Genomic DNA, 17,220 nt, shown 5'->3' with positions numbered 1-17,220 from the left:
TTTCAGTGAATCACTTTGGGGGGCAGCGGTGATGGAAATGGAGAATCACAAAGTAATCTGTCTCACTTTACGGCTTATTTGAGTGTTTTGCAAGCAGGTCATAAAACTTTAAAATCAGTCACATAAAATTACGATCTCTTCAGCGCTAAGCATATAATTTTTTTGATAAAATATAGTCTTTCAGAAAGGTCAGATTAGTCTTATCTTGATTACAGTTGAGTTTAGCAAGGTCAGCATTGTCCTTTATAACTCGATAACTCATCTGTCCCTGCAGAGTATCGATAATTGTAAATCTTAGCGTGGTATTACAGCACAGCTCTGCTTATCCAACATAGTCTTGTGTTTTTTTCTTAAAATGAAATTTGTTCTTTTATGAAAAGGAATAATTCACCCAGAAATGCAAATTGTCAACATTTACTCACCCCCATGTCTGTATGACTTTTTGTCTTCCTTAAAACACCAAGGGAATTTTTGAGGAATATCTCAGTCACATATTCACTGTTTGAAAGTGAATAAGGCTGTGGTTGTCAAGCTCCAGAAATCACAAAAAAGCACCATAAAAGTGGTAATGAATAAAAATGTTGTGTGTTTCTCATACACAGCTTTCATATTGCTTCAGAAGACTTGGAGTCATATGCAGGGTTTGGGAGTAACAGAATACATGTAATGGGAGTACGTATTTAAAATACAAAATATAAGTAACTGTATTCCACTACAGTTACAATTTCAATCATTGGTTGAAATTAAAAAAAGTATTTTGATTACTGAAGAGATTACTTTGCATTTTATTGTCATTTGTTTCATTTAATATTTAGTCCTTTCAGATGGAAAACATTTATACATATAAATGATGCGATCCAAAGTGCATTTGAACAGCGGTGAAACACTTTCTTATGATGTGTTACATTCATACGAGCAGACAGAGAAGTAAGTTTGAAGTAAGTTTGGAGCAGAAGAAATAGAAATAAACCTTGTGTAAATTGTCAGCTTTATACTAAGCTAAAATGCTATTTCTAGCCATTTTACATGCACGTTACCAGGCACGATCATATTTCTTTATCAAGAAAATTCAAGTTGGATCATAATTTCTTTTTTCTAGTAAGATTTTTGATATTAGGGCAAAAATCATATTCGTGATAATAATTTTTGTATTGTTTTCCTGTAAAAATATCTACAAATCCTTAAAACAAGATCAAATTGATTTATCTTGTTTTAGAAACAACACTGCACAAGATATTTAGGTTTTTCAGAGAATGTATTTTTAACATGTGTATTTTGTCTTACTGTACTGGCAGAGTTTTTATAGTCAAAACAAGTGAAAAAAATCTACCAGTGCTGAAGAAGTAATCCAAAGTATTTAGAATATGTTACTGACCTTGAGTAATCTAACGGAATATGTTACAAATTACATTTTACAGTATGTATTCTGTAATCTGTAATGTTATTACTTTTGTAATACATTTCAAAAGTAACCCTCCCAACCCTGGTCATATGGACCGATTTAGGATACTTTTATGGTATTCTTTTTTTTTTTTTTTTTTTTTTTTTTTTTTGAGCTTGACAGAATACTTTCTGTGTTCCACTAAATAAATAAAGTCATACAGTTTTAGAATGACATGAGAGTAAGTAATTAATGACATGATGTTTGTTTTTGGGTGAACAATTCCTTTATTTGGTGGAAGCAGGTGGATTTGGGCTTTCTTGTTGCTGGTAGGGGGCAAAGAAAAGCGATCCTAATAGCTCCATGACTGGTATAAGTAACGAGAGACAAAATCCATAGTTGCCTGCTGCTGTTGTTCACATCAGTGGCTTATTATGACTTCTCAACATCTTAAGCATTTTCTTTGGTCAGTGCTTCTCAGAGCAATTCTGCTTCATTTATAATGCACAGCTAGCTCACGTGGCTTAATATGTATGTTTATGATGAAATGTGGCACTTTGAATGTTTACTTCTGAAATTGTATTAAGTTTCAGTTATTCTCAGTTATTTATGAGTAATCTACATTGTGTTTGTGTTCTTTAACAAGCATGTTTAGAGAGGCTCAAATGCTTTTCTCCAAGGGGTGTTTTGTGCATCAAATATTAATATGCTGGCGTGGCACTGTTTCATGATAGGTCAACCCCCCCATGCTTACTGAAGTCAATAGTGTTCAGTGGTTCCCAGTAATCCACATGAATAGAAGTTTCATTAGGCTTCATAAAACAGGTCTAATATTATTTTAAATGAATTATACGTTTTTTAAAGCTATTGTTTGTCAAATGTACAGTGTGGTCAAAAGTCTGAAGCCACCAGTGAAAATTAAGTATTTTGCATTTTATAAATTTTTTTAAAGCAGTTATTTTTCATTAAAAATGTATTATCAGTACAAAAAATATAAGTGATAAGTTAAATTGAAACATTGGCATGGACTTCACAACTTTGTGCAAAAAATGTTATTCATGCTTTTTTTGAAAATTTCCCAAAGAGCATCTTGTGTGCTTCAGTGGAAGCAAGGAAAACCTTTTGTACAAAGGAGATGGTCTAAGTCATAAATGTACTCATTTAATACTGTTGAATATTGTGCAGAATTGTGAATATTTGTTATTTGTTTGACATTATATAATTTCTTTGATTATAAGTTTTCAAGGTTTAAATGAAGAAGAAAAAAGTCCCAGATTTTCAATATGGTCTCAGAATTTTGGAGCCCAGATATCATAAATTTGAATTCACAGAGGCATGTGCATGCGTCTGCATGTATGTGTGTGTTATATACAGTATATTTAAATTGACTTTGACCTCTCAGAACGACAGAACCAGGTTCTAATGGGGAACACAGTGAACCCAGGACTATCAGGCAATGTGTCCCTAGGGTGTGTTTGAGCATCAATAGATCTATAGTTGAAAGACTGTGCCTCATGGTATTGCTATTCTAATTTGATGTTGTATTTTTTATGCAGACATTTGGAGATCTTTGAGCAAGGACACTATTTCCAGGTCACTAGCCTTTTAATTACCAATCCCTGTAACCAAGAGGTTATTGATAGAACAGTGAGCACAAAGCTGTTTACAACCATAGCGGACGAGTTATCATCAACGCTTCTACATTAATTTCTTTCTTTTTCTCACTCACTCATATAATTTTGGAGGGCGGGACGCAGCTGCTTATACCCCGAGGATGACTTTGCTCTGATATTGCCGCTTGTCACATAGTTATGAAAATATGCTTAACATTGGGATAGACAATTATTCAATATTCTCTCAATGGATGTTCCTAATGGGATGATCAGACTATCAATCAAATGGCTTAATTAATCCAGTATGATTTAGGAATTATTTGTGTGTACTTCTAACCATTCGTAATGTCTGTCGTTAAAGTAAACACAAAAGCCCGTCCACAACCTATTTCACTTCTATAATGTGTCCTATTTGAGACATCAGCAAAAAAGAAAAGCAGTTTCAGAGGAAGAATTCTATTTTACTTTTTGATAAAAGATTCAAAGACTAAAAGATGATTTGCAATAACTTGAACCAATGAACGATTCAAAATAAGACCAAGAACATTCATTAAGAAAGTAAAAGTACTGTTTGGAGTTCATATTGAACTCCAAAGAGCATTGTAAGCACTGATTTTGAAATGGAGTCACAATGACTCTTGCGTTTTAATTGTGGATGGCAATCAGCAACCTTTTGTCTAAGAGTAAAAGGTTTTTCTTTTTGACTGGTCCTTCAAATGCTAAAAAGCCCCGGCTTTATAGTGAGCTGTCTGTAAATTTGTATGTGCTGGAAAATCGTCTTGTGTCAGCACCGAGCCATTTCTACTGAGCCTCACCTTCAACAATGTAATTATGTCACAATGTTGTATCACTCTGAAAGCAACATGTGCATTTTGAAGGGTAGGAGGGAGACTAATCTAGAAGCAAAGTGCTGAGTAATCTTAAGCCAATTTCTCCTTATTAAATTTCTTCTGAAATTTACCATTTTCCCAGAGCCCTGCTGAGCTCACAGAAGCAATTTTAACACGCTGCTTCGTATGTTGTTGCTGCAGTGTTTTCTGCACCATTCCTGGATTTTATTTTTTTTAAACTTAAATTTGATTGACATTGTTCATATTCAACTGTGCCTTAAACACTGTAACCAAAATGATGGATCAGTAGTTATGGTGGTGACCTTTAATTTTCACTATTTCTGGCAAATACAGATTAATTAAGCATAGAGTTAAGCCAAGGTTGTTGTAATAATCGTTAAATACAGATTAAAACCTGGAACAAATTCTACAATATTAATTGTTAATGTTCTAAATTATGTGTGGCATATTTTTGTCTGTATTCCACAGTATAGTTTTGTACACTGATAACATATTGACAATTGTTTAAGGAGTGGGGATTGCAAAATTCATTTTGATTATATACTTTTGTTTAATGATAGCTCCATTTTACAAATAAATACATAAATTCTGCTCAGGTTTGTCTTAGATTTCTTCCACAGAGCCAACATTTAGCCAATGAGAAATGCTATAAAGCAGTGGTTCTCAACTGGTGGGTTGTGTTCTGAAAGGTCGTGGACAGCAGGGAAAAACCATTTCTAAATACAAATAATAAAATGCAGCGTTAGGATAGCAAAAAAAAAAAAAACGTTTGTTAAGAGTCAAATTAGGCAGATGCTTGGACAGGTTGCGTGACATGCCCTTATCGTGGAAAATCCTGAATAAAACTATGCAGGGTAAAAGAAAGGATGACAGGTTCACTTGGAGAGTTGTTAAACATGGTTTGTGCCAACCACAACGTGTTAATAATTGAACATATACTCACCGACCACTTTATAAGGTACACCTGTACACCTATTTATTCATGTGATTATGTAACCAGCCAATTGTGTGGCAGCGGTGCAATGCATAAAATCATGCAGATTCGGGTCAGGACCTTCAGTTAATGTTCACATCAACAATCAGAAAGGGGAAAATATTTGATCTCAGTGATTTCGACCATGGCATGATTGTTGGTGCCAGACGGGCTGGTCTGAGTATTTCTGTAACTGCTAATCTCCTGGGATTTTCACGCAAAATGATCTCCAGCGTTTACTTAGAATGGTGCCAGAAACAAGAAACATCCAGTGAGCGGCAGTTCTGCAGACGGAAACACCTTGTTGTTGAAAGAGGTCAACGGAGAATGGGCAGACTGGTTCGAATGGCTACGGTAACTCAGATATCCACTCTGTACAATTGTAGTGAGCAGAATAACATCTCAGAATGCACAACTCATCGAACTTTGAGGCAGATGGGCTAAAACAACAGAGGACCATCTCAGGTTCCACTTCTGTCAGCCAAGAACAGAAAGCTGAGGCTGCAGTGGGCCTACCATCTGTGTACCTCAGCAGAAATCAAGATTCATCAGACCAGGTGATGTTTTTACAGTCTTTAACTGTCTAGTTTTGGTGAGCCCATGCCCACTGCACAGTAAGTGAGTTAACTGTAGAGAGTGCGTGAAATTCCCAGGAGATTAGCAGTTACAGAAATACTCAAACCAGCCCATCTGGCACCAACAATCATGCCACGGTAGAAATAACTGAGATCACATTTTTTCCCCATTCTGATGGTTGATGTGAACATTAACTGAAGCTCCTGACCTGTATCTGCCTGATTTTATGCATTGCACTGCTGCCACATGATTGGCTGATAAGATAATTGCATGAATAAGTAGGTGTACAGGTGTACTTAAAGTGGTCGGTGAGTGTATTGTTGGGCCTATGCTGTTCATGGTAATATTAAAACATTTTATTGTTCGATTTGAAGGACTTTTTTGTTTACTTTTGTATGATAAACAATTTTAAAAACGTGTTGGGTCGCCACTTGATGTCCAATGTAAAATCTAGGTGCTGAAGCAAAACCAGTTGAAAACCTGCTTTAAGGTACTATTAAAGCGTGACTTTGATGATCTGTCTGCCATGATGTATGTAACATCATGGACATTGCAAAAATCCTCATTACCACCTATATCTTCCCCTATCCCAATCCTGATCAACCCCTGTAACCTCCTTCAAATCACTCATTTCTCCCAAAACAAAAAAAAAAGACACCCAAATATATGTCCATTGTAATTTCTAATGCAATTTAATGTCATATTTATGTAAATGTTTCCCAGATTTGCTCCTTATTAATGGAAAGAAATGTCAAAGCCCACATAAAATAAAACAATACCATCTCTTGGTGGAGTAGGGAGTTAAATTAGATTCCTCCAGCAAGCAGCCATAGTGGCGGGCAGCTGATGAAGGGGAAAATAGGAAGCACTTTGATTACATGTTGCAGCATCTTTACACAACAATCTCTCCTACACGTAATATTTACATGCCGTTACGCACTAATCCGCAGTGAAGGATACCTCTGTTATTTCCTCCTCTTTCTCTCTCAGTTTCTCTCTGTCTCACTCTCTTTTCAAGGGGAATGTGATTGGTTCTGGTAAGCATTCAAATATATGTGCTAATGTTTTCTAAGCAGGTTGTTTTACAGTCTAAATTGTGAATTGCAAATTTCCAGGCACACCCCACATCACTGCATCAACCTTTGATTGGGGTTTTTAAATATGGGTGTGTATGTTGTTGTTATTATGTAGCTTAAGAGGTAGTTTAAGGAAGTAGCATGTAATCACTGCCCTTAAAGCTGTGGTGCATATAAAACAACTTTGTATTTTAGAATTTAAATATCTGTGTTTTTGTTTTAGTTTTTTTTTTTTTTAGTTTTTTTCATATCGCAGCTTATAAAACTATGCACTTCTTAAATCACCAAAAAGCCTTCACATAGGTTTTTTCTGCAGTGCTATTTGACTGCACTGCTGCTTAATTTACAGTGTCCTAGCAAATAAATAAATAAATAATGAGAGCCTTTACATGTATGATTTACATTGATTATGTGTAATAAGCTGATAATGTGTGTGGTCATGTAAAGACCTTCAGTGGTTGTCCTTTATCAATGTACGGTCCTAAACGGTTTAAGCATAAACTGATAAAACTGATCGGCATATCTAGATTGTTTTTAGCCCATTACCCTGATTTTGCTTTGCATGTAAACACCTTTACTGGCATTTTTATGGGCTTATCCAATGGGTGCAAGTGCTGTGCGCAAGACTGTTTGATTATTTATTGATTACTATATAGATTTTTTCCGATCTCATGTAAACACAGTTTTCTTGCATTGTCATTTAAAAAAAAAATAATAATTAGGTAGTTATCAGGGTATTGGTCTGCATGTAAACACACTCACTGTTTTAACTTAGTTGTGAGTTTGCAGTCTGAACTGAACGTGTGGGAAGATAAAGACTGGGCGCAACCTGTGCTGTCCAATTCTTGAACGAATAGACTACATATATTTCTATTGACCTGTCCTTGCTGGATGCATGCAACAATAAAGATACAGTGCAGCCAGTGTAGTCTGATTCGTAAAGGAATTACTTATATGAGCCAGTTCTTTTTAATAAAGTGGCCAAAGAGCCTCACAAATCAGTCTCGAACTCATGAGTTATCATTTTGACAACATGATCACACAGAAAGTCACCATGTTGCTTCCGAATGTTCCAGTACTTTTGCACTGACCCCATCATGCCAAGTTACTGACAAGCAGCATCTCCCATCAGAAATGTTATATTGGTTCAAATGTGATTACCTTCTCCTGTGCTGCGACCGAAAGCATGCTGCGTCCCACATTGAAACCAGGAAGTAATCACGTTTGCATAATGAGTGACAACCGCGATTCGGACATTCCATTTTCTCTCTACGATGACATTTTTACTGCACAGATGGTTAGGTTTAGGGTTGGGGATTAGGGGTAAAGTTAATAAAATATGCATTCCTCTTTACTGTACTACATCATTTACAGCTAAAAACAACTTGTTTTACAACTCACTTTTGGCGCCCCTCTGTGGCCATTTCACCCAGAAACTGCAGCTCACAAATGCCTTTGCGTTTAAAAACACTTTCCGCTTTGGCCACGGGGAACAGTGCTTCGAATTTCACTAAGCATTGAGTTTAGCTCAAGAAAAGTCAACGTATTGTGTCCGAACTCACTGTGAGATGAGCATGCGTTTTGAATCTGTCTTCGACTCACTGTTTGCAATTCATTACTACCAGTCATCAGTGACTGGTTGGTCACATGAAAATGTGTAGTTAAACATACACATTCGCAACAGATTTTTGTTGTAATGGTATTTTAATTATAAACAACATTAAATTGATGACAAGTTTATCCTTTCTATACCAGTCCTTTTAGAAACTTCAACCAGTAGTTTTTTGAAAATACTGCATACATAAACTTCTAGTAGGATACAAGCTCCAAGCTGCTGTGTTCAGTGTCCGGATCTCTGACCCCACAAGTGTTCTTCTTGCAGTCATTTCATTATGCTCAAAGGGCCATGAGGGACACTATAGTGCACTGCAGGTGTAATACTGCTCACGTTATGAAGGTAAAGATATGGTTCATCATCCCAGATATTAATAGGAGAGTGTTTGCAAGTAAGGTGATGCGACTCACATCTTGGACATGAATGGCAATGACCAAGGCCTGCATAGAAGACAAAGGGATTGATGTGGTTATAAATTACTCCACGGTGCCACCTAGGCCTGTCCCTTTCCACTTTGTCATGGGTAGAAGGCGATAAAGCAGGAAAATAGAGCAGAGTCCTCTTTTTTTAATACATACATGAATACGCTATGAGAGCGGTCATTATTTAGGGCATGCAATCGTGTGGGACATGGACTTGACATGTGAAATCTCACCACAAAATGCTCTCAGGCTCTTTATAACCCAGTGACCGCCATCTGTTTATGACCCTTAGTAGCTTTTTTTCTTTCTTTTTTTCATTCTGACATTCTAATTTAAAGTAGAGTTAGGTGATGTAGCAAAAAAATTATATATTGATGTTTTGAAAATATTCAGTATGTATCTTGATATTAATGTATTTGCTCTAAAATGGCTTAAAAGGATGTTTGTTTTTTCAAACAGAGAAACTAACCTTGTTCTGTTCTGTTCTATCCTAAAGATCTAGTTAAATATAATTAGGACAGGTTTTCCATGTTTTTGTTTTTAATGAATACAAGGTAGAATTACATTTTATTTTTTATATAACAATTCATAGTAATGAACAGCAATACTGTACAGTATGTAACTAAATATACATTTGCATAAGCACATTGGTACTTTACATGTAAAATGCCACACAATGGGCCCTATTTTAAGCATGCAAGCGCTAAGCACAGCGCAATGTCTTAACTCATAAGTGCAAAGTCAGTGGGCATAGCTATGAAGTGTTGGTATTTTCGTGTAAGCATGATTTGAGTCTAGGCGCAAGTGGGTTTGGTGAAATCGCATGCGCAAGGCACTAATCGGGTCAATGGAGGTTCATCTCTGGCACCATCTCCTTCCTATTATACAGTCCATTCCCTGTCAACACCAGCAATATAAACAAGGCAGTACATTCATAAGAAGTTGGTAGTATAAATTGACTGTATGCAATGAATTGGAAGAATCAAAATTTGGATTTACATTATTTTGGGCGTCCTTGTTAAATGGGACACGCTCCTTTTATACACAATGAAAATGTGGTTCAGGATATGGATGTAGGCGCCGTTAAATTATAGAGAATTTAAGTATTATTAATAAATTTCATCTGCTGTCACCCAAATCATGGCTAGTATTAACAGTGATTGTATCGGCATGCACTTCACTTCTACCGGTCAACAATGATTTTGAAAAATTTAATTAATTTATTGAAACACAAAAAAAAATCAAAGAATCAAAATAATCATAACCAAATAAAAATCATACCAAATCCAAACATTTTACGCTCCCTTCTTCCACTGGCCACATTTGCAGTTACAAACATAATTACAATAATAATTATAAAAATAAACCATGACCTCTAGAAAATGTAACACATATCTCATATTTTTTTTGTTTCAACAAACGGCTTCAACAACGATCATCAAGGACATTATTTGATGTTCTGTACTTTCAGAATTTGGACATGAACTTTATTACCACCTGCTGGTGGAATCTCCAAACTGCAAATGCAGGAACTGGATTTGGACTTTGCGCTGAGTTAAGAGATGGTATTGAAACGTCTTAGCGCAACGACCAAATTCTAAGGAAAATAGCAAATTGCGCTTTGCGGCACTTCATTTACATATAGTAAACCCACGGTTTGCGCGCCTCCACCCTCAGTAGCGCGAACACTCCCACACATGCCCATTTGCGCTTTGCGCTGGCACAAAAATTGCACTTAGAATTAGCGCTCTCACAAAAATTGGGTAAGACGTTGCACACGGTCATAGTGCTTTGCACACTCACGAAAATAGAGCCCAGTGACTTCAATTAGCATTTCTGAGTGAAAACACAAACGAATCGTTGAATTGGAGTCATGAGTCATTGTGACGAGGAGTGCGTGGCCAGGCCGTGATGGAGTATGGCCAGCGCTGAATCAGCTGATCAGTGGGAGAGCGATATAAAGGGACACCAGTTCGAGAGATGCACACAGCCGTGCTGCACATTTGTTTATGTTGGTTTTAAGTTTACCATTAAAGTTTATGTTTACTGTTCAGCCGGTTCCTGCCTCCTCCTTGCCCGTCCTTATACTGTTACAGTGGTGCCAAACCCGGGAGGGAGGAGGGATATGCTGTCGCGGAGTCCTCACTGCTGTCATCTGCCAGGGGAGAAGCCGCGGCCGTCTGCCTGGGGACGGAGGGGTTGCTGCCAGGCGACGAGAGCCGGAGGAACCGCGGCCATCTGCCGAGAAGGGGAGATGCGGTTTTGTCTGCCAGGGGCCAGAGGACTCACTGCTGTCCGCCAGGGGAGGAGCGAGCTGGTGTCCGACAGAGGGCGGAAGAGCGGTTGAGGACCGGGCGACAGCGTGTCCGGGAGCCAGCGAGCGAGTTCTTCTCTCTCACCTCTCTCTCTCTGCGTGTCTCCACTCGCCCTTTATCTCGCTCTCCCGCTGATCAGCTGATTCAGCGCTGGCCGTACTCCATCATGGCCCGACAACGCCCTCATCACAGTCATGTTCATTAAAAAGGTCTGTTTGAACTGATTCATTGCAATCAGTAAAACTTACCAATTTTAACAGTATTTTTACACCTTAACTTTAAATCAAAGACCCTATTAAATAATTTCTGTCTAAATGCTTTCATACTCAAGAAAGGATTGCTTAAAGTAAACTTAAAGTAATTTTCACCCAACAAAAATATAATTCTGGCCCGGTTGGTCTGTGACAAAATATAGCAGTCACCTTTAACAGCCAAATATTGCAGTAAGCAATTTTATAATTGCCCCTGTGAGCTTGCCCTTAACCTATAAAGTTCACAAGTGCCAAAATTGGAGAAATCCACTTTATGGCTGGATGATTCACATCATCACTCTTTAAAAAAGGGCAAAAGAAAAACATCCTGAAAATAAGAGCCTAGAAAATAGAGCCATAAATAACATGGAGAGCAATGGGTTTTCCTTTAAATAAATACCAATCAGGTTTATGTTGAAAGACAATAGAAAACGTAGCCCAGATATGCAGTTTACAGTATTTATAGCTGTAATATCGCCGTGCCACCACCGTAATTTCATGCCCCAATGAGAATGGCAAGGTCAAAGCAAATGCTTTGGCTGAGCATCTGCTAATATGGTGACTCATAAACAGGCTGCGTGTGTATCAGGTGCTCCAAATATTACAGTATAATGAAATACAGAATAGCTTTCCATTATTGTTCTTTTTTATGGTGTCGTCATTAGATGTAATTTATGTCTTAAAAACATTAATCTACCAGCAGGTTAATCTGAAATAGGGGTCCTAGGGGTCATTCCACAAGTTTTGAAAACCTTTATTTTTGTGTCCTTTTTCCTTTTATATGTAAAATTCACTCTTGTTTTCCTTTCTTTTCAATTGGATCTCAAAGGTCTTTCATTTGTCGTCCCATTTTCTTTGTAATAAAGGCATCAGAGGAAACAAAACAGCTGAGTGAGTCCAAAAATCCATAAGAAAACAGACATGTTAATGAATTTGTTTGTATCTTATTTTGATGCATGGCAGCCTCCTTTGTAGGTGCACGAGGGGGTGCTATTTAAGCATTAAAATTATATTACAAATATGTAAATATTTGTTCATTTCATCCTTAGATAATGGCACGTTCATTCTAAGGTGAACATAGGAAAACGTGAACTTCCAGAGAGCGTCTTTTCCACTAGTTTGAGTGGGAGGAAATGAGAGGGGCCCTCCAAGTTGCATTCAATAGTCTGCCACCATGCAGTCTGGTGTGGTCAGATGAATAGGGAGTCCTGGGACACATTATTGCTTATTGGAAGGTACAGACTGACTGCACCAGCTCAGTACATGGCGGTGGCTGCTTCCTGGCTCTTTGAATGCCATGCAAGACAGGATGACCAATATTTGCCTTCAATTATTCAAGTTTTTCAGGGCCATTTCAACCGCCACAGGACCTGCCCTTCACTCTCTTTAGGAACAAAAAAAATCCTATTAACTTTGACCTCAACCAAGAGATTTCTGCAAGAGAGATAAAATTCAGGATATGGTCATTTTAATGGAAATGGTGGGTGTATACATTTTTTTAATATCATTTTTGACAGTAAAGGGAAATATGATTTAATGTACAATATCATACATTCTGGATATTACACAGCGTTTGTCGCTGTGCCCTCCTACCACCTCAAGTGGAAAGTTGTGCTGTTTGCACAATTTAGAGCTGATACCTCATTTTTCTCATAAAACCTTTAGAAATGCAATCAAATTACTTTTATAAAATGGATAGTTCAGAATCAATTCAGATTGAAAGTGGCATATTTTTGGAGCTGTTGCAAAATGGATGAGAAATGCATATGGGTGACCACACATTCTGTATTAAAGTGCCAAGTTGCTAAAATCTTGTTAACCGTATACAGCCTACAGTTAGGCTAATGAACTATATTACTTGGTGGAAAAATTGTTTTTCAAATTTTTATTATTAATTTAAGTCTTGACTGAACATCGGTGTCTTTTATCATATTTATATTGCCGCTGTTAAATAAAAGCAGTAAGCCACTCGAGGCTCTGTGTTTCAGTGACTTTACCCCAGTTAAGGGGGTTAAGGCCTCTTGTGGCTTATTGCTTCATTAACCTCTGGTTAAGGTTGCAACTCTATAGAAATTTTGGCCTAAAGCCAGAATGTATTTATTTATTTATAATTTTTTTATAATTGCCGATATTACACTGTAAATCTTGTTTTGCCAGTTTAAAAAAAAAAAAATAAATCGGTTCACAATAAAGCTCTGCTCTATATTTGTACATGCTTCAAGTGAAATCAGGCATCAGAATATTACAATGTAGTAAAGAGTATTAACTGTGGCATATAAAATTAGTATACTGTTTAAATGTGAAAAATAAATAAAAATAAGGCCTTAATTGTTTCCAATGTCTAACCTAATCAGATCGTTACGATAATTAAAACAAAACACAAATATTGGCCAATACTGATATAGTAACCAATATGTATTATGCATCCCTACCTCATCTTTCGGTGTCTATGTGCTGTTGTTTTGTTTTCTGTGTTGTTAATGCTGCTCTATGAAGTTTGACTGTGATTTCATACCCAGCCGACAGCAGACAAGGCTTTACAGGCTCAGGCTCTGTTCTCTGCCAAGCTCCCAGCTCTCTCTGCTCTATTTAAGCACATGTGGCACTGGCATTTGCCACATTTATGATGTGTGTATTACAGCACAGAAACAGCTTGCTGTCTGCTCTTTAAACAGCTGAATTTGGAGCAAAGCTCAGCCTTTTGGCTCCCTGGCAGGCAGCCGTGCTGTATGAAAGCATGTGGAATAGAGTAGAGGAATGCCCAGGGGGATATCTCTAGTAAACAGTGAGAGAGAGACTAAATACGCAATGACAGACATGACACACTCCAGTATACTGTGGACAAACAAAGGTCAGAGTGAGTGTGTGTGTTCTAGGATACAGTAGATTTATTCAGTTGATATGTGAAACGTACAGTTTAATAGAAACTCGAGCCTTTTTAAACCATTGGCTCTAAATGGCGATGTTAAAGCATTTGGGTTTTATGTGCCAATTGTTGAGGAAGCCTGTAATGTTTTTCCTTATTTTATGTCTTCATTAAATGTCAGAGCACAAGTACATTCGACTAACAGGCTTTTCCCGCTTCTGTCTGCACTGTTACTTTGTTTAGGCCCACATCGATTTGCTTAATAATCATGACAAGATACAGATCAATGACTGCATGCAGTGTTGGAAATAAAGCTGCCTTTTTGCCACAAAAGGAAATATTAATATTAGGTTTTTTATAATTAATATTAATATTAATATTCATTTTCCATCAGGGACCTCTATGCAGTTTAATCACCACTAAAATCATTAAAAATGATCTGAAGATTAAATTATATTGGCATTTTGCAAAATTATGTAATACATTTACATTACAATGAAGAAATTAAAATAATGCATTTTATCTGTCTGGGGCTTCGCTAAGTTCTACCTGGGGAAATATAGCAGCAGGAAATGGACAGGCTCTGTTCTGGAGATCTGAATGTAATGGACAGGCGCTCAGAGCTTTGGACCTCCAGAGCTGCTCCTTTTGGTGACGTCTGCTGCCTATAATTCTATTAACCCAGTTTTCCAAGAGTTTTAATGATTAGAGTTATTTGCAAGTTGCTAAGGACAGGCAAGGACAAACTGTCGGAGCAGTTTGCTTTTATATCACCACTTTTTCTGTTCCCTCCCACTTTTTCAGCAGCTTTGGTTCTGGGAGTATTTTTGCCATCCATTTTCTCCATTGGCATTTCCAAAAATTCTTTAATACAGAATTCTAGGCCAAACCAGTGAGCTTCGAGATGAATCACAACATTGCATTACATTTCATTTGAAGAAAAAATTTATTTGAAAATCAGAAAAAAAGAAAATAGTACAAGACTTAGCGTGGTTCAAGTGGGCTTAGCATATTTCATTTTGGGGAATTAATTACTCTTCCACAAAACATTACGAATACAGTAAACAAATTAAAAACAACATCACAAAATAAAACTATTTGTGTTTTGTTGTTGATTTAAAGGAACAGTTCACCCAAAAATGCAAATTCTCTCATCATGTACTCACCCTCATGACATCCCAGAGGTGTATAACTTTCTTTCTTCTGCTAAACACAAACGAAGATTTTTAGAAGAATATCTCAGCTCTGTTGGTTCTCACAATGCAAGTAAATGGGTACAAACAATTTTATGCTCCATAAAGCACATAAAGGCAGCATAAAAGTAATCCATAAGACTCCAGTGGTCCTTTTTAACTATAAACTATTCTCCTTGCTCAGTAGGTGGCAATTTACACAAAGAATGTGAATTGCCAAAAACAAAAGAAGAATGTGAAAGTGAAAGTGGGGATTTATAGTAAAAAAGGACTTACATTTTGATCCGTTTCTCACCCACACCTATCATATCGCTTCTGAAGGTATGGATTTAACCACTGGAGTCGTATGGATTACATTTATGCTGCCTTTATTTGCTTTTTGGACCTTCAAAGTTGTCGCCACCATTCACTTGTATTGTGAGGACCTACAGAGCTGAGATATACTTCTAGAAATCTTTATTTGTGTTCTGAAGAAGAAAGAAAGTCATACACATCTGGGATGGCGTGAGTGTGAGCAAATGATGAGAGAATTTTCATTTGTGGGTGAACTATCCCTTTAAGTATATAATAAATTAATTGTAAGTTTTATTGCAAAATAAGTAGTTTGAGAATGTAGTAAGGCTGAATTGATTACGTCATTCGCAGTGCTTCATGGAATATCTCTTCAGGTTTAATAAACACAATTTTGCATGCTATACACACTATATTGCACCAAGGTCACTAGAACTTTCGTCCTAATGCGTTTCTAGTCATTTCTGAAGTTTTCTGCCAGTTGCATGTATTTGATGATATTCCACATTATCTCCATGCAGGTCTGACTGATGAGGAGGTAGAGTTGGCCATCCAGCGTTCTGGTGGTACAGAGGAGCCGCTGGCTCTCAGCGTTCCGGGACCCTCACACATCACCCACCCCGTTCCGCTGGCCCCTGTCCCATACAGTGAGTATTACTGCAATAACTTTTGTTTGGATAGGTGGTCTACCCTGTAACCCCTCCACCCATCCCCTCACTGTATGTTTTCCTTGCCAATGTGCTCCTTAAACATGACTCATCTAGTCTAGTAGATTTTCTCTGACAAATGGTGCGTGACTATATTAAATGAGTCCCCCATTGAAGACGTCTCCTCTGTGCTCCCATAATCCTGTTTAAACCTAAGACTATATATCAATTCAGAACAGGTCAACTGCACAGAAGTCGCAGCTTGGGAAAGTGGAATATTGTGCTAATATTTTTATAAGCATCCGAAAGACTGTATCAAAACAGCTATTATCTTAATGGAATATTCCGGGTTCAATACAAGTGAAGCTCAATCGACAGTATTTGTGGCATAATGTCGATTACCACAAAAAATTATTTCAACTCATCCTTCCTTTTCTTTAAAAAAAAAAAAAAGCAAAAATCGAGGTCACAGTGAGGCACTTACAGTGCATCCGGAAAGTATTCATAGTTTTTCCACGTTTTGTTATGTTACAGCCTTATTCCAAAATGGATTAAATTCATTATTTTCCTCAAAATTCTACAAACAATACCCCATAATGACAACGTGAAAGAAGTTTGTTTGAAATCTTTGCAAATTTATTAAAAAAAAAAAAAAAAACGAAAAAAAAAACCCACATGTACATAAGTATTCACAGCCTTTGCCGTGACACTCAAAATTGAGCTCAGATGCATCCTGTTTCCACTGATCATCCTTGAGATGTTTCTACAACTTGATTGGAGTCCACCTGTGGTAAATTCAGTTGATTGGACATGATTCCGAAAGGCACACACCTGTCTATTTAAGTTCCCACAGTTAACAGTGCATGTCAGAGCACAAACCAAGCCATGAAGTCCAAGGAATTGTCTGTAGACCTCCGAGACAGGATTGTATCAAGGCACAGATCTGGGGAAGGGTACAGAAAAATGTCTGCAGCATTGAAGGTCCCAATGAGCACGGTGGCCTCCATCATACATAAATGGAAGAAGTTTGGAACCACCAGGACTCTTCCTAGACCTGGCCGCCCTGGCCAAACTGAGCGATCGGGGGAGAAGGGCCTAAGTCAGGGAGGTGACCAAGAACCCGATGGTCACTCTGACAGAGCTCCAGCGT

The 17,220-nt window shown here is 37.5% G+C and overlaps 1 protein-coding gene across 1 annotated transcript in view; it reads left to right on the top strand.

Moving 5' to 3' along the window:
- The window catches only part of LOC127420139 (peroxisomal membrane protein PEX14-like), a 112,738-nt gene that overhangs the window by 48,962 nt on the left and 46,556 nt on the right, over positions 1-17,220 (top strand). The window contains exon 4 of the mRNA XM_051662184.1: positions 15,945-16,070. Coding sequence (XP_051518144.1) covers positions 15,945-16,070 — 126 coding nt within the window. The remainder of the gene's footprint in view (positions 1-15,944; positions 16,071-17,220) is intronic.

The sequence above is a fragment of the Myxocyprinus asiaticus genome, chromosome 29, assembly GCF_019703515.2.
Source record: "Myxocyprinus asiaticus isolate MX2 ecotype Aquarium Trade chromosome 29, UBuf_Myxa_2, whole genome shotgun sequence".
NCBI classification, from domain to species: Eukaryota; Metazoa; Chordata; class Actinopteri; order Cypriniformes; family Catostomidae; genus Myxocyprinus; species Myxocyprinus asiaticus.
This window is presented reverse-complemented; position numbering and strand designations above follow the sequence as displayed.